Below are 24,910 nucleotides of genomic sequence, written 5' to 3'. Positions count from 1 at the left end.
GGCTTGAGCTTTTATTGTGGTTCTTAGCCGAAACTTAATGTCGAACTACCCTAACTCCACTGCCCATTTCAAAATTCGTCCAAAAAAATCCGCCCTCTCAAACAAGGCTTTTAATGGAAAAACTGTTAAAATAATCACAATGTGGGCGTGGAAGTAGTACGACAATTTTTTGGAAGCCATCATCAAAGCTACGGCCAACTTCTCCAATGGAAGGTACCTTGTTTCAGGGCCCAGCAATGTCTTGCTAACATAAAAGATAGACAGGTGTTGAATTCCCTCAGCTCGTACCAACATTGCATGTTGGGAAATTGCTAAGTATAAAAAGAGTTCCTCTCTTGGTACTGGGGTTACCAACAACGGAGGAGAGGCCATGTACTCTTTCAAGCTTTCCAGAGCACAGTCGCACTCGTCATTCCACTCAAACTTGGCCTTTAGTGCTTAGAAGAATGGTCGACACCTATCTGATGACCGACTTATGAATCAGTTTAGCGCGGCTGCTAGGCCAATGAGATGCTGCACCTCCTTGACTGTGTTGGGCCTTTCAAGATCTTGTATGGCTTTGATCTGAGACGGATCAGCTTCTATACCTCAGTTGGTCACTAGAAAGCCAAGGAATTTTCCTGATCCCACACCAAATGCGCACTTGGATGCATTCAGTCGCAATCCATAGGTTTCCAAAATTTGAAACATCTCAGCTAGGTCCTTGAGATGGTCCCCCTCATTCTTACTTTTGACCGCCATATCATCTATGTAAGCTTCCATTGTTCTGCCTAATAATGGCTCAAACATTTTGGTGATCATCCGTTAGAATGTTGCCCCCGTATTTTTTAAGCCAAAGGGCATGACCTTGTAGCAATATAATCCTCTGCGAGTTATAAACGACATGACATGTTCATTCGGTTCATACATAGCGATCTGATGGTAACCGCAATACGCATCAAGAAAGCTAAGTCAGTTATGTCCTGCAGTTAGGTCCATCAGTTGGTCTATGTGTGGTAGAGGAAAGTTGTCTTTCAGGCATGCTTTGTTGACTATCTTATAGTCCACGCAAACACGCCATTTTTCATTCTTTTTTGGTACCACTACCGTGTTAGAAATCCACCTAGGATAATGTACTTCTCTAATTGCCCTTGCTTCCAACAGGTTTCCTACTTCTTCTGCCACTATCTCTGCGTGGTGGAATGCCGATCGGCGAGTTCGCTATATAATTAGTCTGGCGGTCAGGTGGACATTGAGTTGATGGCAGATGAAGTTGGGGTCAATGCTAGGCATGTCATACGGTGTCCAGACAAGCACTTCGATGCTAGAGGTCAAAAATTCCATGATCTCTATTCTCTCGGTGCTGGACAGAGACGAGTCGAGCAAAAAAAACCTCTCTGGGTTTTTCTCATCCATCCTTACCTCTACCAAGTCTTCCACTGCCTTCTATTCAGCTGCCTTGCCGACGTCTGCGAATAGCTCGTTGCTTTCTGGCTTCTCTACCATTTTCACGAACCCTTTTGCAGGCGGCTTCTGTTTACTATTACGAAGCACTGCTTGGACATGATTTGATCTCCCAAGACTTCTTCAATCATTCTGGCTTCATTAGGAAATAGTAACACCTGGTGGTAGGTCGATGCTACCGATTGCATGGTGTGCAACCATGCTCTTCCCAAGATTATCTTGTAAGTGGATGAGACTTTCAATACCCAAAATTCCACTTGTTTTATCATTGTTCCTACTTTGACTGGCAGAATTATCTTGCCTACTGGCCATTTTGGCATCGAGTTAAAGCCGATTAGAGGGGATGTCGTGGGTGCCAGATCTTTGTCCTCTAACTTGAGTTGCTTGAAGGTCTCATAGTACATTATCTCGCATGAGCTGCCTTGGTCAATTAGGATCCGTTTGATGTTGAAATTCTTGATGCACATAGTTACCACTAGTGCGTCATTGTGAGGGCTTTGTATCCTTGCCAAGTCTTTGTCAGAAAAGGTGATGACGTTTGTAGCCTTCGCTTTTTCCTTTTCTATGATAGGTTGTACACTCAGTACCTCTCTCATGTGCTCAGCCTTTTTGATCTTTCCTCTGAGTTCACATACTCGTTTGGGCTCGATGATTCTATGTATCATATTGATTGTGCTTTGGGGTGGACCATCAACTGGCGTCCCATCTGGCCTGTTGCGGTCCTAGGGGGCTGGCTATATTCCCCCCTCAATATATTGGTCCAAGTGGCCTGCGGCCACTAACTCCTTTAGATGTTGCTTTAATGGCATACAATTTTTAGGTCAATACCTCTTTTTATCATGGAAGGTGCAACGGTACCTATCGTCGTAGTCCCTCTACGCTTCTCCCAATTTGGCTGGCCGCCGAACGAAGGGTTCATCACGTATCTCTCTAAGAGTCCGGTAGATAGGTTTATTGAACACTGTGATGATGGCAGTTCAAACTTTCAACTTCCTTGCTTGGGAGTCCTTTCGCCTGCCCCTATCATTTTTGTTCGGTCGTTCTTCCCGGCAAACTGTGTTGACTTTTGCCGCAAGTTTTCTGTTTAACATCGCTGTTGTGCTAGATTTTACTTTGGCGCGAGCGCCATTTTTTCTACCCGGATGTGTTGATGCACTCGTTCCATTACGACCTCCATTGTGAGGGGTGGCATCATCGTCATTGAATCCCTCAACTTGTTGCCTACCGGTAAACCTCGTTTGTATTGTGCGATAGCGAGGTTTGTAGGGCAATCTCTAATCTAATTAAAAGTCTCCCAATCTTCCTTCTCACCCATGTCTATGGAGAGCAGCTGGTCAATCTCCACCAGCGTCTTGGTGTTTGTTCTAAACCTAGTCACAAATGCCACCGCAAGTTGCGCCCACAAAGCTATGCTGCCTTCTGGCAACCTCTCAAACCATGCCTAACCCAGGTCACCTAGGCTAGAAGGAAACAAGATACACATTAGTGCCTCCTTTCGTTGATATACAACCATAACCTGGCTCAAGTGACTCAAGTGCATATAGGGGTCTCATAAGTTGTGAATTTAGGCTGATGAAAGCCTAAGGGTAATGGTGTGTTCTCAATCGCCGAAATGAACGGCGAGCTCTGCAACCTTACTAACACTTTGTCTATTGATTCGTAAGCAAGGCATGGCACTGGCATCCCAACCTCGACACTCCCATGTGTCCTAGGAGCCAACCGTTGCAGAGCTGAGACCTTACAGGGGTCGCGAGCCTGGGTGTCCTCCCTCCGTCAGCCCTTTCCTCTAGTATTGTTCTCAAGTCTACCGACCTAGGCAACTCTATGTGTCTAGATGTCGTTTGGTGCGAATGCCAGGGCCGATAACGGTTTCTTTATGTACAAGACCTTTCAGTCCTCGTTCTCTTAGACCTGGAGAAATTAGTCATGGAAGTCGTTGACTGTGTGTCGCCTGTCCTGAGGCTTCTACTTTCAGCTTGTGACGGTGTGACTTGCCTGTCATAATCTTCTGAGTGGCAAGAGTGCGTGTTGCCTTTGAGCCTATCTTCTTCTGCCACCCCTTTGCCTTTTATCTGGCACTTCATCGTCTCTATGTCTGCTGCCATCCTTCGTATCAATTCATCTTGCTCCCTTACGCGATCTTCCAGAACCTGAGGATCCATCATCCGCCTCTATCTTTTAGGGCTTTGGGATCAATGAGGACTTGAGCCTCGTCTTTCTCATGTGCCCCTCCATGGGTTCCATCACTGGGGATCGAATTCTTTCATGGGCAAGACAAAAGGTAAACCTTCGCGCCTTCCGCTCCCTTCTGGGGTTTGCCCATCAATAGTAGAATGTGGTAAGTCTTCATTGTGCGCCATTGAATTTAATTGAAGAGGAAACTCGATCAAAAGGTTTGTTCTCTCTGTGTTTTCCCATAGACGACGCCAATTGTACGAGCACGAAATAATCTTCTTGTATAATCCTGTTGATCAAGTTTGCATTCCTCCAAACGTCGTCGCTTTACTACCTGAAAACACAAACGTGAGCTAGTCGGCGAGTGTGTACCGGAAACCTCTCTGATGCCTAAGTCAGCAAAATAGACAGTAGACATAAAAGCATTGTGTATTTTAGAGTAAGAATTGTGATACCTCTACATAGGTCCTGCCATAAGCTTTTATAGATTTTGTCTGACACAATCCTAGTAGGACTCCAACTCTCTTTAGTAGAGTCTTAGGAATCACTTTCCCAAGGATAATGCCTATCCTAATAACATCCTGCTCACTGACAACCAAGTGAGATGGTTGCAACCCTTACCTTGGTTGGTGCCACACCCAACCGAGCTTAGACTAAAGTAGCACTGTGGTAGTCCTAGCTACGAGATGGCGCCCTGTAGAGCTACCCCTAGCTCAGTCCTACATTTTACTAGCACCTCGGTTCTCTATGGGATTTTAGCCTGGGATAGCTAGGTCAGGCACCTGGCTGCCCATCTCTGACCAACCTGATGCCTAGATGATCCAAGACTGTGCCACTTAAACTTTTACTCCGGCCTGTAGTTCAGCCCAATGTCTAAGGAAAAATGAACTTAGCTTGGTAAAGACTATTCACATAAATTACCCTCTCAGCATCTAGAACTCATAGCCTCACTGAAATAAAAGAACAAATAAAATTACAACTGAAAGGAGTTTTGTCAAACGAGATTATCAAGAGCAAAGGCCTAACAATGAATGACATATGATATCCTTTTAGGAGTAAAATTTTACACTTGATCAATTCAATGACTTAACTTCAACCAATTTAATGAAAATTTTGTGTCAAAAATCTTAACGGCGTGATCAATTGAACTCAATTGACACAAAATCTAAAATTAAAGGTTAAAATTGAACCAATTAAAATTATAGACCAAAAATGGCATACACGACTAAATCTAGAGACTAATTTGTCCTAACTAAAAATATGAAAACCTTAAAAACCATATTTTCTAACACTTTGAAGTTAAAAATACTTAACAAAAAATATACCAATAACTATAAAGCTAGACAATCAAACACAAAAGACGAAGCATAACTTAAATATTCAAACAGGGCACAAACACAACACATGTAAATTTGATTTTTTTTTTTTTTTCTATACAAATATTCTACTTCATGCAAGCAATTTCTACCCAAAAATAGATAATAAAAACAACAACAAAGAGGCTTATCTAGGCATTGCAAATCTGAATTTTACTCACTAAAATATTAGCTTTACAAAACTTTCTCTTACAAACGGCCCTTATTTGGTCTTCAAGTTTTCTGCTACTACAATAAGAGATTAGCTTAAAGAAGCCATCTTAAAAGATGTTTTGCACTATTGTCTACTTTGCAATTATGCTCTGCTACTGCAATGGTTATGGGTTTTCTTGAGTAGTATTGAGGATTAACCTTCCCTATATACTAAGCAAATCCTTCAATACTCACAGTGTTTCCTATGGAATGCATTACCATATCATAAAACATACTAGTGCTAAAGAAGCAAAAACACATGGCTTTGTCAGAGAGCTTATTTCTAGCAAGAGAGAGTTGCTGCAAATTTGCCAGAGGGGCTTACTTCCAGCAAGAAAATCTGCCACTGCTATGAATAAATATTCAGCAATGACAGACTTTCAGTCACTGCTATGAAAATCTATCTATATTGTTTGGGTCAAGAATAGGAAGACTTTCAATATAAACTTAGAGATCACAAGCACACAATAACTCAAGTATATTCATGAGGAAACAATTACTCAAGTTCATCATAGCATCACAGATTGAATTTCACGATTTGACAACTATAAATTCATATTCAAATTCAAATCAAATGAACACATGGATTCAAATTCAAATCTCTCACAAGAAATTTATAATTAAATATGAACCTCAAGATCAGAGAGAGAATTTACCGCTTGAAATCGTAAAGGGCAAACCCTAGGAGGAGAAGAATCGACAGAATGAAGACCTTGAGAGAGAGAGAGAGAGAGAATACGAAACTGAGATTGAATCAAAATCAATGCAGATGGCTCACCTTAGTAGATGATGCAGATAGTGGTGGCGATGGAGCTTCGAAATCAAGAGAGAGAACTTCGAAATCAAAATCACCAAGCCGACTCACTAAGCTGCGTATTGATTTATGAGAATGGGGCAAGGTATTGATTTATGAGAAGGAAGCTACTCTACGAAATCAAAATCATTGAGCTCAAGCGAGAGAGTGAGCAAGAGATTTGAGGGATGTCAGCATCTTCTTCTTTACTGAGACTATAGGGTTTAGAGGGAATGAGTGTCTAAAGAGAGAGGGAGAGAGAGTCTAAGAGATTGTAACACATTTGGAGGCATTTATAAACGGTTTCTATTAGCTAAACAATACCGTTTTAATTAACACAAAATGCGACGTTTATAAAACGCCGTTAAATATTACAAAAAGTGGCATTTAAAAAATGTCGTCAAATAAATGTCGTTAAAACAAACATATCCTATAGTGACTCAAGACTTCAATTAGTGTCATGACCCCATCCCGTTCTAAACAGGATGAATTAAAACATTGGAGCTTTAGTGGAAGATTGACTTAGTCTATTAATTACCAAAAATCCATCCAGAGTTTGCAGTTAATCCTGGAAGCACCAAAATGTACCAAGATTTGAAGCAAGTTAACTGGTGGGCCAACATGAAAAAAGATATAGCAGAGTTTGTTTCTTGTTGATTTCTGTGCCAACAATCAACTCTAACACACAACGAACAAGTTCATAATTTAGTTTTTCATACTCCTTCTTCTTCTCTCCTAATACTACACATCTCAAATCACATTAACATATGACGTATAACATGAAGGCATGAGCAATTTAATATTCATTGTGATAACTCCGTTCCGTATTATGCTAATTGATCCTAATTATGCTTGTGATTATGCGTTTAATTGATTTTGAGTGTTATTTATATGATTATATGTGATTTTGAATTTCTATCTGTTCACCGTAGGAAAATATGTTCAACTTGCTGTTAGAAATTGAAAATTGAGGGCCTTATCGGCCACAGAAACTGAAATTGGTCGTACCATTATAATCAGCATAATTTTTAGAATCTACGGTGAAATTTAATTGAAAATCGATTCGGAACGAATTAATCAGACTAAATTAATTTAATAATGCTTAACTAATTAGTGTTAATGGAATTTGATTAGAGGTGTGTATATAAATACGCTCATTCACACTCAATTCCTCTCTTTTAATTCATTTGGCTGAAATTAGCTCTCTAAAAAGTGAGAGAACTGAATTTAGAGAGAGAGAGAGAGTGAAGGCAATTGAAGGTTTAATCAAGGAGCTTGGGAATCTTGAAGATAAACTCAAGAATTAACCATAATTTGGAAGATTGAGCTTCTAGGTGAGTAATTGGTTATGAATTCATAAGTTTGAGGTTGTAATTTTGTGAATTCGAGTTAGATGATCATCTAGAACTTGAATTGAAGTTGGTATGTTCATGCATGCATAAAATTGCCATGAATTTGCATAAGCTAGCATGTAATATGTTGATTATGAGAAGTTGAGCATTTAATCACACATGCAAGCATGGTTTTGTTGAGTTTCATGATTATAGACACCATTGGTGTCATTTAAAATGGAATTGGGGCCAAAAATAAGCATGCATGTATAATTCAAGGAGTTTATGGAGTTTGGGTATATGTATATTGAAATTGAATTTTGAAGCTATGTGTTTTGTTGTGATGAATTGAGGGTTGGATTATGATTTTGAGCAATTGGCCTCATATTGCTTACATACTCATGATATATAATGTGTTTCCCTATTTTTGGTACCTTAATTCGAACTTTAAAGCCTTTGAATATCGAATTTGAGCCTCAAGAACAGTTCTGGAAAACCCAGAATTTGGCATGTCTGCTCGAGCGGGGAAAAAGCTGCTCGAGCGTGAAATACGAGCTCCCAGAATTTTTGCAGACATTGATGTCAGCTTGAGCGGGGACATTCACGCTCGAGCGGGGAGCCATGTAGTGTGACTTTCAGCTCGAGCGTCCGAATTCACGCTTGAGCGTAAAAATGAGGCAACTAGTATTTTTACAAACCCACAGGGTGCGCTCGAGCGACGGGACCCACACTCGAGCGGGGACCCCTGTTTCAGAAAATTTGTAAAGGTGTTCTGTGTTTCATTTTCCGTTCTCTTTCACTTCTAAGTACTCTTAGGCATGCATTGAGCATTATGAATGAATTAAAAGAATAAGAAAGAAGCCTAAGAGGGATGTATGAATTAAGAACGGATTGAATCATTTGTGACCCATATGTGTTATGTAATGTGTAGGGTCGAGCTCTAGGGCAAATCCACTAACAGAACACTGTGAGTAATATCTTAATAAAGATATCTGAAGTATGTTATTTGTCCAATTGCTTACTTCCATATAAGTCTTATAAGTTTGTTACATTAAATTGGAGAAAAATATTTGTTATGCCATATGATTGGGCCAAAGGCCATTTGACATGAATGATTGGGCCAAAGGCCGTTTGACATAAATGATTGGGTCGAAGGCCGTTTGACATGAATGATTGGGCCAAAGGCCGTCGGATATGAACAATTGGGCCAAAGGCCGTCGGACATGAACGATTGGGCCAAATGCCGTCGGACATGAACGATTGGGCAAAAGGTCGTCGGATATGAACGATTGGGCCAATGGCCGTCGGACACGAACGATTGGGCCAAAGGCCGTTAGACATGAATGGATGGGCCAAAGGCCGTCGGGTATGAGTTAATTGGGCCTGAGGCCGTTTGATACGTCTAGAACTTTAGTCGATTGATACATTAAATAGAAACATGAATTGGGCCCAAGGCCGTCTGATGTAACTGTTTCAAAGTTGTTCATGTATCTTCCTTATTTGATATTATTCACTGGGCTTTCACTCACACTCATTCATGTGTATGTAGGTGAGCCAAGGGATGTCCAAACCCAGCCTCGGTGAAATATGTGAGAAACAGTCAAGGTTTTGAAGAGTCAACCCAAACGTCTCACGCACGAGACTTGTCTTCACCTCTTTTGATCTTTTGATATAGTTTTGTTATATCGGCGAAAACATTGGATTACTTTTGTATATAATCTTTGGGTTTGACCGACTTAGACTTGAATGATCCTGTATGTACAGAACTTTGTGTTATTATCCCTTTGATGTGAGTTATTAATAGGTACATATATATGGATTGATGATATGCCATGTAATGTGTAGCTCTATGGACAAAAGTTTTAAATTTTCTTCCGTTTGGACCCTTTACTCTGATGAGATATGTCTTGTTTGGTTTGAGGCCGTAGGTAATCCCTTGATTACTAGCCGGTTATGTCCTTAACCCATAGGGGCGGGTTCGGGTCAGGACATTCATGATGCATGAAAAGGTGTGGTTGTCACAAATAGAGTCTCTTGTTTTGATAATAATTTGTATTGAACACTTTTTAGATCTGTGATTTGTGTCCATGGAATGATCATTTGGTATTGGTGATCATTTAGAGATCCAAGTATAATAAAATTATTTAGATGGTTAAAAAATATATTTTTAGACAAACATTAATATATATATATATATGTATGTATAAGTTAACTAAAATATCTAGGATTTTTAAATACATGTTTTCTAACAATGAGATTAACGTTGACCACAAAAGTTGTTAAGGAATTGAATAGATTTTGGTTTGTGTAACAAGAGGCTAATTATACACTGTCACATCATTTAAGATGTAGGAGCTCATGCATAATGGGTTGAATGAAAATTTTGTTAAGGAACTGGAGGAGTTTATCAAAGTGATAAATAACTGGATGTTTTAGTTTTAGTTTTTGAGTTTTAACGTGTTAATTTGTATTGAAATATAATGTGAAAATGTAAGTTTTTGAATTGTATTTTTTAAATGGGAATTCCTATGATGTGTACCCTTTTAGAGGGTGCATATCATATGTACCCTACCACAAAAATATGTAACTTATCACAAAATTTTATAATATCAATCACAAAATGCATAATTTTATCATAAATTGGCGTAACAAAATATCCAAAATTTTATGATTGATGTTGCAAAAGTTTGTGGCGTGATTACGACATTTTTCGTTACATTGATCTTGTGAAATTTTATGATAAAATTAGACTTTTTGTTATAAGATACATATGCATTTTCCTTTTTGAATATATTTTTATAATGGTAAATTTATCATTAATAATTACTAATTAGAGTTGAACACATTGGTAAAAATAAGTGCAGTTCACAAAATTGGTCCATGACTACACCCACATTTTTCAGCTTCATATGTCGAAATGGGCATGTTTTGGGCTGAGTTTGCCTTCATTTCTTAGGATTCATTGAATAAAATATTCATGTAAAAAGTAAATTGATAAATGATTGGATATCAGTGGTTATATGTTTGAATCACATTTATCTTAAATAAATAAATGACAAATATAATTTTAAGAGTAACCATCAATTTTCTGCAATACAAATGTGATTCAAAGCTATAATTACCAATATCTGATCATCTTGATTTTATATTAAAATTCTAATCAACGAATCTTAAAAAGTGAGCTATTCAGATTACCGAAATCGATAACAAAATAAGCCCATCAAACCCAAACTATTCCCTTAAGTTGGATGGCCAAAGGTGATCATATGACAAGATCCAAACTTTTTTTTTTCACCAATCAAAAATTCATTTTCCTTTCTTATGATAGCTCATACAATATTCTTGCGTCAATGTGAAGAAGAGCTTTGTCGGTGTATTTAGACTTACCCATTTCAAATCCCTCTATATGAAGGTAAATGTAAAATAAACATTTTTCTTTTATTTGTTATCCAGGCAGAGATCTATCAAGAATTGCAACTACAATATAGTTTCCTATCATTGGTGTAAAGAGAAAGAGATGGTCCAACAAGGCAATCCATATGGGCATGGGAATAGATAAGGACGATGGCAACTAGTGGTCCGTCAACATGGTGGCAGGGGAGTGTGGAGCAGAAAGGCAGACGCAACTACACACTCTATTTTTGTGGATAACATTCCAGAATCTATGGGGACCAAAGGGTTATACACTATTTTCTTTAACTACGGTGTAGTCATGGATGCTTTTATTCCAAACAAGAGAAGAAAGATAACATGATCTCGTTTCGGCTTTGTACGTTACAACTGCTCTATAGCAACGGACATGGCATTACAAAAAGCACATGGACTTTGGTGCGATGACAGAGCACTGAAGGTCAAAATGGCAGAGTTTGGAAAAGAGGTTGGTCCGAAGCCCAGGTTGATACAAGGACCACAGACAAGCAAGGCTGCAAATGGAAATCACATGGTTATTGATGGATATCAAAGGACCAGGTCCTTTGCTGAGGTTGTGTAAGGTAGAGGTATCCAATCAGATGCAATCCGAACCATTCAAGTATTTGAGGAAGGCAATGGTTGGTTGTACGAAAGTGTAGTAGTAAGGTTAAAACCATCCTCCTCAGTAGTTGACTTTAAGGAAGAAATCGTAAGGAGAGACTTTGGGGATATAAAGGTGAGAATGGGTGGCGGAAGAGATATGGTTCTCACCTTTAAATCAGTTGAAGATATGAAGGACAAATTTCAGAAAATGCAGGAGTGACATAATGAATGGTGTGAATCAGCTTATGAATGGCAGCAAGGGCTAGTGATTGCACGAGAACAATATGTCTACCTTGGCTGCTATGGTGTCCCATTGAACTTGTGGAGTTTTAATACATTTTGCAGTATTGGCAAGATTTGGGGTGCATTGACTGATATAGATGATGATACACTTCGGCTTAACTCCCTCTACTATGGTAAGATGAAAATAGCCACGACAAGTATGGATTCTATCAATCACACCATAAATTTAGAGTGCAAAGGTAAAATTTAACCTGTGAGGGTATGTGAAGAACAAATTATAGTTTCTAAACCATTGCAGGATCAGTGTGTGTACCATTTCACTGAATGGAAGAATGGAGTGAAGACATTCCCTGAGGGGCTAGTTCAGCTTGTTGATAACAACACTCAAGGCCCAAATACTACTCTAGGCCATATTACACCACTATCCTTTTTTCCAGCAAAAAAAGAGAAAATAAAAGGAAAAGAAATACCAGCAACAAGAAAACAATTGTAGAAGGAGCGTATAAAGGGGAAAGTCGGTGTTACCAAGAGGTTGGGGTAACCTTCCTTGAATTTGAGGAAATGTGCATTTTTTAGGTCGGCGATTGCGGCCATCTCACTGTCCATGGCAAGCGGCACCAGTAGAGGTAGGCGAGTATTGTCAGAGGTGGAAGCTACAATTTAAATAGGCAAAGCCCTTGGTCTTGATTGTGAAGGCAAAGAAGAGGAGGTGCTTAGTAAATTACATGCTCTTGAAGCTCAAGATGAACAGAGAGCAAGGCTGAGGTAAGGGGAGGACAATTAGATTAATACAATCGGTTGTTTAGAGAGTTTGATTGTGCTTATGAAGTTACAGTCATGGAATGTGAGGGAAATTGGAAGATTTGAAAAAAATGAGGCAGATAAAGAAAAGTCTGGCAGATAGAAAAGTGAATATTGAGTTATTACAAGAAACTAAGAAGGCAGCAGTTGATTCTACCTTGGTTAGGTTTGCGTGGCCGGGGGACCATTTTGAGTTCATGGCAATAGATGCGATCGGTAGAGCTGGAGGGCTGCCATGTATTTGGAATCCAAAGGTGTTTCTCTTGAAGGAGTGTTGCAGTACTCATCATTTCATCCTTCTATCAAGTACATTATTTTCCTGTTTTGATTGTGTTATTATTAATGTTTATGGTCCTAATGAGGTGGCTAAAAGGAAAGAGACTTGGGATGTGTTAGTGAGGTTGAAATCCAGTTTCTTGGGGCCATGGTGTATGAGGGGTGAATTTAATGAAATTAAGAGTATTTCAGAAAGAATAGGGTGCTCGAGAAGGGATCGATGGATGAGGGATTTAAACAATATGATTGAACAACTTGAGTTGATAGATCTACCTATGTTAGGGAGGAAGTTTACTTGGTGTAAGACTCAAGCTAGGGAGAAATGGAGCAGAATTGATCGATTTTTACTTAATAATGAGTGGGTGTAGCATTTTTCCTTCAAATTATAAGGTCTTCCTAAATTGTTTTTCGATCATTGTTCTATAATTTTAATGGAGGATGATAGGGATTGGGGACCTAGGCCTTTTAGGTTTCTTAATGCTTGGCTTCTTCATCCAAAATTTCTATCATGTGTTCAACATAGTTGGTTAGAATCTATTGTGGAAGGTTGGGCAGGGTTCAAGTGCCTTATGAAATTTAAAGCACAGGAATAGGCACTCAAACAGTGGAATGTTGAGGTGTTTGGAAAGGTTGAATCAAAGTCGAAGAGTATAGAAGATGAGGCTTGTGCTCTTGATTTGTTAGCTGAGAAGAGACCACTTCTTGATCTAGAACTGCGTAGAAGAAAAGAAGTGAGGGGCAAAGTTTGGAGGCTACGTAAAATGTTGGAGTGGATTTGGCTACAAAAATCTCAAGTGAATTGGACATCTAAAGGGGATAAAAATACAAGATTCTTTCACATTATGGCATGTAATAGAAATAGTAGGAACTCTTTGTGTTCAATTGTCGTGAATGGTTCAATGATTGAAAAACCTTTGGAAATTAGGGATGCAGTTAAGGCTCAATTTATGAGGCTATTATTTGAAAATTGGAAAGCCCGACCCAAACTATCTGGCCCTTTTAAGAACATAGGGAATGCACAAGTGGTGGCACAATTGGAAGCAGAATTTATAGAGGAGGAATCAAGAATGTGATTAAGTGCTGGGATGGCAATAAGGACCCTGGGCCTGACGGATTTAACATGCCATTTTTCAAGAAATGTTGGAAAATTGTGAGGTTTGATGTGTTACAATTTATGAGGGATTTCCATCAAAATGCAAGGCATGTTGGCGGGCTAAATAGCTCTTTTATAGCCCTAATCCCCAAAGTTTTAAGCTCGTCTTGCTTGAATGAATATAGGCCCATCAGTTTGATTGGTTCCCTGTATAAAATTGTAGCTAAAGTGCTAGCTAACAGAATGAAACAGGTGATGCCCAAGATTATTGGTGAGGCTCAGTCAGCTTTTTTGGGGGTTAGGAATATACTAGATGGCATATTGATAGCCAATGAAATAGTGGATGGGTGGAAAATATCTAATAGAAAAGGCTTGGTGCTTAAATTGGACTTTGAAAAGGCCTACGACTCTATTAATTGGGAGTTTTTATTTGATATGTTATCAAAGTTTGGTTTTGGAGCTAGATGGGTAAGATGAATGAAAACTTGTGTTTCCTCTGCTAAGATCTCTGTTTTGGTGAATTGGTCACCAACATCTGAGTTTTGTCCACAAAGAGGCCTTAAACAAGGAGATCCGTTGTCACCATTCTTATTCAACATTGTAGCATAAGGTCTCAATATTTTGTTGAGCAAAGCTAGAGAGTTGGGTCTAATTCAAGGGGCCTTGGTGGGTTCAAATGGTTTAAGATTCCCGCACTTGCAATTTGCGGATGATATGATCTTGTTCTATAATGCGTATAAGGTGGAGGTGAGTAACATTAAAAGAATTCTATGATGCTTTAAAATTACATCAGGTCTAAAACTTAATTATCACAAGAGAGTCATATTTGGGGTTGGGGTAGATGAGGGTTTGCTGCAAGAGTTTGCTTCTTGTTTAAATTGTCTTCATCAAAAGTTGTTTTTCAAATACTTAGGGCTTCCTTTGGGGGCTAATCCTAGTAGGAGGAGTACTTGGAAACCTGTTCTTGATAAATTCAAGCAGAAATTGTCTACATGGAAGTGAAGATTACCATCCTTTGCTGGGCGCTTAACTCTAATCAAATCTGTAATGTCTAATTTACCCATCTATTATCTTTCATTGTTCAGAATCCCTGCCGGAGTGGCAAAGGAAATTGAGAGAATGCAATCAGCATTTATTTGGGGTGGATCCGATCTTAGAAGAAAAATACATATGGTCTAGTGGGAGGTGGTTACTAAGAATAAGAAACTAGGTGGGTTAGGTTTGAGGAGGATTACAAGTTTCAATCAATGTCTCTTGCTGAAATGGTGGTGGAGATTGGTGTTGAGAATCACTCCCTTTGAAAGGAAGTGATTTGTGCAAAGTATGTGTCCTTGGATGGAAGATGGATACCACAATTAATAGGCAGAGAGTCCAAGATCTGGTCGGGTATAATTCGGGTTGTTCTGTCCAATCTAGAGCTGCATCACTTTTATATTAATAATTCTCAGATTGTTCTGGGGGATGGGAGGAGAGTTCGTTTCTAGAGGGACAAGTGGTTGGGTAATGTATGCTTAATGGATGAATTCCCAAGGCTCTTTTCCTTATCTAATGATAAAAATGGTGTGGTTAGTGTGTTCTTTGAAAAAATGGCGGAGAATGGTGGCTGGAACATGGGCTTTAGACGACCTTTGGTGGTCTGGAAGGAGGAAGAAGCTAACAGACTCTTTAATCTGCTAAACACTACACCATTACTGTGCACTACCAGATCTGATGAGCTCAAGTGGGGTGCAAACCCATCTGCTCTTTTTAATGTTTCATTAGCCTCTAATTGGATTGAATCTCATCTGGGACCTATAGTACCAGTGGCTGCCTCAATTAGGAACAACTTTGCTCCTCCCAAAGTGTATTTCTTTGGGTGGCTGGCTTGGCTGGGCAAAATTAAAACTTTTAGTTTTCTCCATAGAATTGGAATTCTACCAGGGAGTGCTAATCTTAATTGTGTTTTCTATCATAATGAGATTGAAACTGTGGAACATATTCTTCTTTTCTGTCCTTTTGTTTGCTTGCTTTGGTCCAACATTGTACGATGGTAGGGTATGCAGTGGGTGTTACCATGCTCAATGTCCGGACTGTTGCATTGGTGGTTTGGATGTAGAATGAAGAAGCTGGAGAAGAAAATTTGAATGGTTCTACCTTTGGTTATTCTCTGGTCTACATGGAAGCATTGCAATGATTGTGTCTTCATTGGTTCTCAACCTAACTTGGATGATTTGTGTGAATTAGTAAAGATTCGAGTAGCTATATGGCTCAAAGCCTCACATGTTCAATGGAGTTCTCTATTAATGACTTAGTATCTAACCTGCCACAGGTGATGTTTTGTATCAGAAATGGAGGCTGACTAATCTGGATCAAGTCTGGTGACATTTTTTACTCTGCTGCTCTTACTTTACTGCTAGTACTCTGCCTACCCATATGAGCTGTTTGTTTTGTCAGTCCATAAATGGTGTGATGGTGCTCATGGTAGCATCACCACAGAAGTGTTTGGTTCTGGATGGTAGCATCACCACAGAAATGTTGTGTGTTGAACTGCTGATGTCTATACTGGTCTCATCACTGCTGATGCCTGATTGGTTGTTGATTGGTAGTGGATTGGATTATGGTGTTTTTGTTTTCTCATCAATTCTGGTATTCTGGATTTTGGTGTTTTGTTTCCCCATCAATTTTGGTGTTGTGTGCTGCACTACTGATGTCTGCATTTGTCTGGTTGGTTGCTGGCTTGAATTGGTTGTTGGTCTGAATGGAGTTCATGGCAGCCGAGGCTTGCACAGGCCTCATGTTGTTCTGATGTTTGGTTTGTGGATTGGATTCTTGTGTTTTTGGGTAGACAATGGGACACATGGAAATTGAATTGCTGAACTGGTGCTAGTTTTGGTCTACTACTGTGTGTAGATATTGGTTCACAAGGAAGCTGGTGCTGGTGTTGATGCCTACTCTATTGGAGTGTTTTTTTTTTTTTTTTTTTTTTTTGGTGAAGATTTGTATCAGAATTAGAGGTTGAATGTTTGGGCTCAAGTCTAGTGGCATGCAACAGGTGATTGATTAGGTGTAGAGGGTCGCTAGTCTGTTACTCTACTATTATCACTATGCTGCTAATACTCTGCTTGCCAATTTGAGCTTTTTAATGGTTCATCAGTCTATGAAAGGTGTGAATCCCTTCTGGGACCTAAAATAGATGCTCTGCTCAGCAAAGCTTCTGGTTTGTTTTGTCCAACTAATTGGCTTAAAGAGTGGTTGTTACTGTATTCTGTGCTGATGGTGTTGTGTGGTAAAGGAATGTGTCTAAGGTTAGATTATGTTTATAAAGTGGATGGTTGGATGAGACTTGGGATGAGAAGATGTCTTGGGTAGAGGTGCAGTATTGTCTATAAGGTAGAGGTGCTGCTGGTGCGTGCTGTTGTTATGAGCTGCTATCATGAGGCTGCTCTTGGTGGTGAAGAGGTGCATCTGATGTATTGATCCATTTACACTGTTGCAATGCTGCAGTTTGATTGTTTTGTTTTTTCCTTTCTTTTGTTGGTTGCTTTTGATTGGTTTCTCACCAATCTTGAGTTAAGTGCTAGCAAATGATTTTGCTTCCTTTGCGGTGCCAACCTAGTTGAGATTGTTGAGGTTAGCTATGATACTCAGTGCACTTCTTTACTTTGTTGATGTATTTTTGCATGTATATTGCATCAGTAAGGCTTTATTTTGCCAATCAAAAAAATACAGTATTCTTGCTATGAGCAATTATCAGATAATGACAGGAGGGTAGGGTATATGTTTTCTCTTGTAATTGGTTCAAAGGAAGAATAATTTGTGGAGAGTCAATTTATTGAAAAAAATTGTAAGATAATAAAAAACAAACGGTCTGTAGTAGACCTTTTCAAATTCAATCTTTTTAGTAGATATATAAAAAAATGTATTGAAATATACCCCAAAAAAAATTAAATTAAAATATTTTGGAATGTGTAAAAGTTGCAGTGCGATTTTTTGTTCTTTTGGGGCATTTTCTTCCATTTATTTACCATAAATAAAACATTTTGACCAAAAAAATAATAATAATAATAAATAAGAAATACAAAATACTATAGACAAAGAGGAAAAAAATAAAAGAAAAAAGAGTTAATTACACTTAGCACTCATACATTTTCACTGTAATATCATTTTGTTCATCCCTTTTTGACAATCAACCTTTTAAGCTTTTAAATCAAATTGCAATATTATCCTTCTATCCATTTACTATTAAGGTTAACGAAAATTAAAAGTAAAGAAGCAAAAGTAAGATTAAAGTGAAAGTGTAACCGCAAGAACGAAAGTGAAATTTTGATGAAATATAAGAATGCTAACTATGTCTGGTTCCATTTTTCTAAAAACAGTTTTCAAAAAATTTTACTTTCTTATTTTTCGTATTTTTTGTTTTTACTGAATTTTTTTAATATTTTATGCAAATTTTTTACTTTTTAGACACACCTAACATAAATACACCTAAAAAGCAAAAAAATTGTAAATTTTTTTTTTAAAAAATTCACTAAATACCATAAATACAAAAAAAAAATACAAGAACTCAGTACATTTTTTTTATATTTTTTGTATTTCTTAATTTTTTAAAATATTTTTTCATATTTTTTTTTACTTTTTAGATACATCTAAGTAAGGTACATCTAAAAAACTAAAAAAATGTTTAAAATTTAAAAAATATTCACTAAAAACAAAAAAAAACACGAAAATCAAACAACTCAATTTTCAAAAAACTTAATCCAGAAAACTCAAACCAAACACACTGAATGAGATTAAAAAAATGTCACATTTAGCTTACATGACAAATTAGGTCAGTTTTATTAGCCAACTTGATTTAAAATGTATAGAGCTAATTGTCATAATTATTAAAAGGGTAAATTTCAAATACACCCCCTAGAGATTTCCTTAAAATATATATTGGCCCTTGTGGATTGAAAAATTATAAATATCCCTTTGTTAGAATTTTTTATTTAACAAAATTAATTAAAAAATAAAATCCATTACTACTTTCTTATACAATAATGAAATTGTCTGATTATTAAGGGAATTGTATTTACAACATTAAAATTATTAATTAACTTGATGAGTTATTAATAAAATAGACAATTTGTTATAAAATTAGAAATTTAAGGAGTTTGAATGTAATTTTCAGAACCATAAGAGACGATTTGTATTTTAAATAAATTTCAAAGGATATATTTATAATTTATCTTAATTATTAAAAATAAAGAGGGCAAAGGAAAACTCAATACTTCAAAGTTGTTGCGCAGTGTAACATGCATTCACACAAACCATAAAGTCTTAATAATAATAAATCTATGTATTTATAATTTATCTTAATTATAAAAAATAAAAAGAGCAAAGGAAAACTACAGGACTTCAAAGGTGTTGCGCAATTTAACATTTTTTTTATCACAAAACAAACTTTATTGATGAGAAGATTCAAACAATGAAAAAGTTCATCCTAACTAGGTTGGCACAAACTTGCACACTGAAATTATTTTCTAGCATAACATCAAGTTGGCGAGAAACCAACCAAAAGAGAACCAAGACAAAGAGAAATACAAGCAACCAAACAACAATACAGACAGCCAAACAGCAAACAACCAGAAATACAAGCAGCCAAGCACCAGATCCACCATATCCACCATTCCCTGCATTCTCAAGCTACTACCAGTTCATACTTCTATTTCCCATCTCTGACCATACCTAATGATAATGCACACAAACGCCTAATGACGCAGTTTAACATGCATGCACGCAAACCATAAAGTTTTAATAATAATATAGAACCATTTTTATAAACTTGTGAAAATTAAGAGCAAATTGGTTTGCATTTCTCTCACATAATGCTACAGCTGTCACCCTCAGCCGCAAGGTCAGCCGCAGCCGCAGCGCCAGAAACAGCTGCAACCTCAGCACCAGCCACAGCCGCAGCGCCAATCGCTGACTCGAGTAATCTGAGCAGCCAAGTCGACTTCTTCTGAAAATATGAAAGTCCATAAAATAAAATAAATAAATAAAAAGGAAAGGAAATTAGATCAATAACTTGAGAGTTTGACTTCTATAACTTAAACCTTAATTATGTGTTCTGTTTATTACAGTAAAATATAATTGAATGACTATTTCTTAACAATAGTAAATAATGATGCAATTTATAATATAGTTTTTTATTATCTTTTTAAAGAATCGAACGTGGAAATTGATAAAATAATAACATTGTGAGACTTAATGGTGTACAACTTCTAGTAAAACTGAAATATAATGTTTTAATTTTTTAATTAAACCCTTGATTTTTAAATTGAAGATAATAATATCCATCCATCCATATTTCCAAGAAGTTCAGAAGAAAAGGAAAAAAAAAAACAAATAGTCTTAAAATTCTTACATAATTATATTGATTTCTTTTTAAGTAAGGCTAAGAACATATAAGGATAATAAAAATATATACATTTTAGAATAAAAGATGTGATAATATCAATTTTATGTCTATATGACTAACCAATTTAGTCATGAAAATAAGATTAAATATTACATGCATTAAAATCTTTAGGGATGTTAATGTAATTATGTCAAAATTATGAAATTTGCTGTATTTTTGCCAAACCTCATGGGAGGACAGTGTAATTTACCTAAAATGTAAATAGAAAAAGAAGGGGATAAATTTCACCGTTAGTCCTTGCATTTTAAGCGAAGTGTAACTTTAGTCTCCATAATTTCAATTTGAACCCTAAACTCTTCATTTTGTTGCAATTTTATTCTTTTGTCATGTGTTAATATTTTTGGTGTCCACGCATAATTTTTTTTTTTAGTGAATTTAAAAGAAAATAATAATAATAGTGATTACTAAGGTGCCGTTTGGTAACATTTACGTCTTCTGTTTTCTGTTTATATTTACAAAAATTTTAAAAACTCAAATAAAAACTTGTTTGGTAAAATTTTTGATTTATAAATCAGTGATCTCAGTTTATAAACCACCCAACACTAGCCACCACTCGCCACAATTTTCCAACACCGTCTTCCGCAACCACCACCCACCCCCTACCACTACCTGCCACTACAACTCACCACCCACCTGCCGCCGCCACCCACCACCCGCCACCACCACCCACCAGCCACCCACCACCACCCACCACTCACCTGCTACCCACTCGCCACCACCATCCACCCATCGCCACCACCACCACCGACCACCCACCTGCCATCCACCCGCCACCCGCCACTACCATCCACCGGCCGCCACCACCACCCGCCACTACCATCCACCGCCCGCCACCACTACCCGCCACCTACTTGCCACCACCACTCACCACCCACCTGCCACCACTAGCCACCTGCTACCCACCCGCCACCCACCTGCCACCACCCACTACTACTACCACCACCACTCACTCGCTACCACCTACCACCTGCCACCGTCAACCACCCACCGACCCACCACCACCCACCCACCACCGCCACCACTACCACCACCCACCACCACCCGCCACCTGCCACCACCACCCACCACCCGCCGCCACCACCACCACCACCCACTTGCTACCACCCATCACTCACCACCGTCACCTACCCACTCACCATTACCACCCACCACCCATCTACCGCCACCCACCCCCATCCGCCACCCACGTACCACCACCACCCACCACCCGCCACCACTACCCACTCGTTACCACTTATCACCCGCCACCGTCACCCACCCACCCACTACCGCCACCCTCTACCTACCCGCCACCACCACCCGCCATCCGCCACCCACCTTCCACCACCACCACCACCACCCACTCGTTACCACCCACCACCCGCCACCGTCACCCACCCATCCACCCACCTGCCACCACCACCACCGCCGCCACCACCAACTACCCGCCACCCACCGTCATCACTTTCCACCACCGTCTTCCGCCGCCACTTGTCACCACTTGCTATTTCTCACTCTTTTTTATATTTTTATATTTTTTTAAACATTTTGTCAATTACCAAACGCGTTTGTAGTTTATATTTTTCTAAAAATAAACAAAAAATAAACAAAAACCAGTTTATAAAATTTTTGTAAATATAAACTGAAAACGTAAACGTTACCAAACACACCCTAATATAATTTCTTTTGAGTTTCACTTTGATTTCTCTAATTTTATATGTATTTTTTTTTTTTTTTGGTTTAAAATTTTAACAACTGTAAATAATGGAGGGATAACATTGCAACAAAATTAAAAATATGAAATGCAAATTGAAACTACAAGAATTGAAGTGAAACTACAATCATACTAGCAAGAAATTATTCAATGCTCCTGGTGCAAGTTTAGATGATGTTTCAAATGAGCAATTATTGATCTAAATCATGAAATCTACCACTTTTATGTTAAAATTTTAAGAGATAAAGTGTTAAATATCAATCTATAAATGAGAGTATTACTCCAGAAGTATTGAATAATTTCTTCATACTAGAGGAATCGATAACGTTAAATTTATATATACATATTCAAGAAGATCACGTGATTGTATGTCCATCAAATAATATATTATTATTTCTATATCACTTCCTTGATTTTAAACCCATGTAATTATTAAGGCCATGCTATTGCATGGCATTGTACTATTGATTGGATACACCGCAAATGTGAAATTTTAAAAGATAGGATAATTATGTGCGTGTGTGTGTGTGTGTGAGAGAGAGAGAGAGAGTGAGAGAGGTGTTACCTTAGGCTCTTCCGGGGAAGGAGGTGGCTTTCTGGTATCCATAGCCATCTTTCTCTTAGCTTCAAGCAAAGCAAAGTTATCCAAGAAATGGCCAGCCATATGTTTGTGGGTGTAACTTTTATTTTCATTGCTAAAACACTTGAGGCAAACGCAGAACTTGTCATCTTCATTGTCAAAACATATCGAACAACTGAAGAACATCCCTGGTATGAACTTACCACATCCTCCACAGAAAGGTCTTCCACTCTTAATAACGTAGTACAGAGCCATCACCTCCTTGAAATCCAGACTTCCATCATGGTTCACGTCGAGCGCTTTGAACATTTCTGGTGGATTTTCTGCTTTTACGAGTCCTTCCTCCTTCATGTTGTTCAAGAATTCACTCAGACTTACTTTTTTATCGTGGTCTTCATCCATTGAATTGAAAAAGTCTTCTATCAGTTGCTTGAGGTTCTCTGATGATGTGTTGAAATAGATCTCAGCTATCTCAAGCATACCTATGCGGTGATGATGCCCCTCCATCTTTAACCTTTTCTCTACCTTCAAAAAGACCAAGATGAAGATGAAGATGAAGATGAAGATGAAGATGGTTTGTCAATATATAAGCAGCAATACTATTAATCTAGAAATAATATTTAAAGAATTTTTTTTTATCAACAAAAAAGAATCTTCATTGATGAAAAACTGAAGAAAAGGTTGATGAAAAATATTATATAATACACCTAATTCTTTACATTTAGTCCATGTAATTTAATTTTGAAAAAAATATTATTCGGTGTAGATGTAGAAAATAAATTACTCATAAATGATAAACTTTATAAATATTAATATTTTAAATTTTAAATTTTTTCATGCATATGTAAATATTTTTTTCAAAGCCCAATGAAATGTAATTCTCCTTTTAATTTTTATGAGTAAATTATAAATGCACTCCTTTAAATTTGCTCAAAATATGAATTATCACTTGTAATTCTAAAAATTACATTCCATCCCTTCAAGTTTTTAAATGCATAACAAATGATTATTTTTATTAATAAATCATCAAGTCAATTAATATTTTTTTGACGATTTTTGAAATATACTTCAATTAGAAAAGTAGTTAGAAATTTTATTTTTCTATTAATTCTCTTAAACAAATTTTTTTGAGAAGGGACTATTTGTAATTTTCAGAATCACTTGTGACAATTTGTATTCTGTTAAACAAATTTTTTTGAGAAGGGGCTATTTGTAATTTTCAGAATCACTTGTGACAATTTGTATTTTAAAAAAATCTAAAGGGATATATTTGTAATTTATCATTAAACAAAATAGTTCTTACACTTTCAATTTTGTTGTAATGTGATCTCTCCTTCATTTTTTGTTATCATTTAGAAAAAAATTTAATCCTTGCACTTTCTTTTGAATTTCATTTTGATCACTCTAGTTTTACATATAATTTTTTTTTCTTTCTATTCAACTTATATGTTAACAACACAAGACAAAAGCTCCAAAGTAAAATCTGACTCAAACTAGAGGACTAATAATATAATTTATTTATAAATTATTCAAAAAAAAATAATCAATTATTTACATTAAATGTGACTCACGTACTATTAATTTTAAATTTCACCATACATACTTTCGGAATAAATTTTCATCACATTTTTTTTACAGTAATGCTAGGTATCATGAAAACTTTTCATGAAAATAATCATGAAAGTTTTGTGACCATTGGATTACACTTAGAATAAATCACCACACACTAATCAAGGTAATCTAAGGATCATAAATATTTCATGATCATTTTCATGAAAAAATTTTCATGATCCCTAACTTTTCTCTTTTTTTTATATACAATGTACGAGAAGACTAAGGCGATTGACTTGGAAAGTATTATGTTGTGCGCCGAATTTTATTTCAAAAAACGAGACAAATTGTGTAGATTCAAAGCGGTGAGATGTTTGCCATACCTAGTTCTCGTTTGGGAATAAATTTTTTCAGTAATTTTTTTATTTTTTAGATAAAATATGATATAAAATTAATATATTATAAAAAGATGTGCAAAAAGTATAGAAAAAAAAAATCTTTAATTTTTTGGTATATATTGTTAACTTTTTAATTTTTTTAATAATTTTTTAATTTTTAGACTAAAAAAATTACTTTCCAAACGAGGCCTTAATTTGATTGTAATTATCTTTTTTTATTGTTTTCAATAGATAGAAAAGTAGTTACATTATGAAAAATATTTATATTATTAAATAGACCATCACTAGTTCATAATAATAAAAAAAATTAATAAAGTCTTTTTTTTTTGGGTGAATAAAAATTAATAAAGTCTCACAATCAATTAACTAAGCCTATCAAGCCAAGTTCAACAACCACTAATAATTATATACAACCCTCATAATGAAGAGAAATAAATTAACTACCACAAAGGTTATCAAATTCTTTTCTATAATTTTTTATTTTTTTAATTTTTATTTTTATTTATTATTAT

General features: G+C 36.9%; 1 protein-coding gene across 1 annotated transcript; it reads right to left on the bottom strand.

Moving 5' to 3' along the window:
• Positions 1 to 19,218: 19,218 nt before the first annotated feature.
• Positions 19,219 to 23,189, bottom strand: LOC114288529 (uncharacterized). The gene is made up of 2 exons (XM_028232050.2): positions 22,435 to 23,189; positions 19,219 to 19,717 (listed from the first exon to the last, which is right to left on the bottom strand). Exons 1-2 carry the CDS (start codon positions 22,954 to 22,956, stop codon positions 19,577 to 19,579), a joined length of 663 nt encoding a protein of 220 aa, XP_028087851.2. The 5' UTR covers positions 22,957 to 23,189; the 3' UTR covers positions 19,219 to 19,576.
• Positions 23,190 to 24,910: the final 1,721 nt, after the last annotated feature.

The sequence above is a fragment of the Camellia sinensis genome, chromosome 7, assembly GCF_055761805.1.
Source record: "Camellia sinensis isolate YWXY chromosome 7, ASM5576180v1, whole genome shotgun sequence".
NCBI classification, from domain to species: domain Eukaryota; kingdom Viridiplantae; phylum Streptophyta; class Magnoliopsida; order Ericales; family Theaceae; genus Camellia; species Camellia sinensis.
Note: the sequence above shows the minus strand (reverse complement) of the source record. Positions and strands in the feature narration are given on the sequence as shown.

Coding starts and splice junctions, on each gene's coding strand:
- LOC114288529 (XM_028232050.2), bottom strand. CDS start 22,956: ATGGAGGGGCATCATCACCGCATAGGTATGCTTGAGATAGCTGAGATC. Junction 19,718..22,434: donor CTTCCCCGGAAGAGCCTAAG/GTAACACCTCTC, acceptor TCATATTTTCAG/AAGAAGTCGACTTGGCTGCT.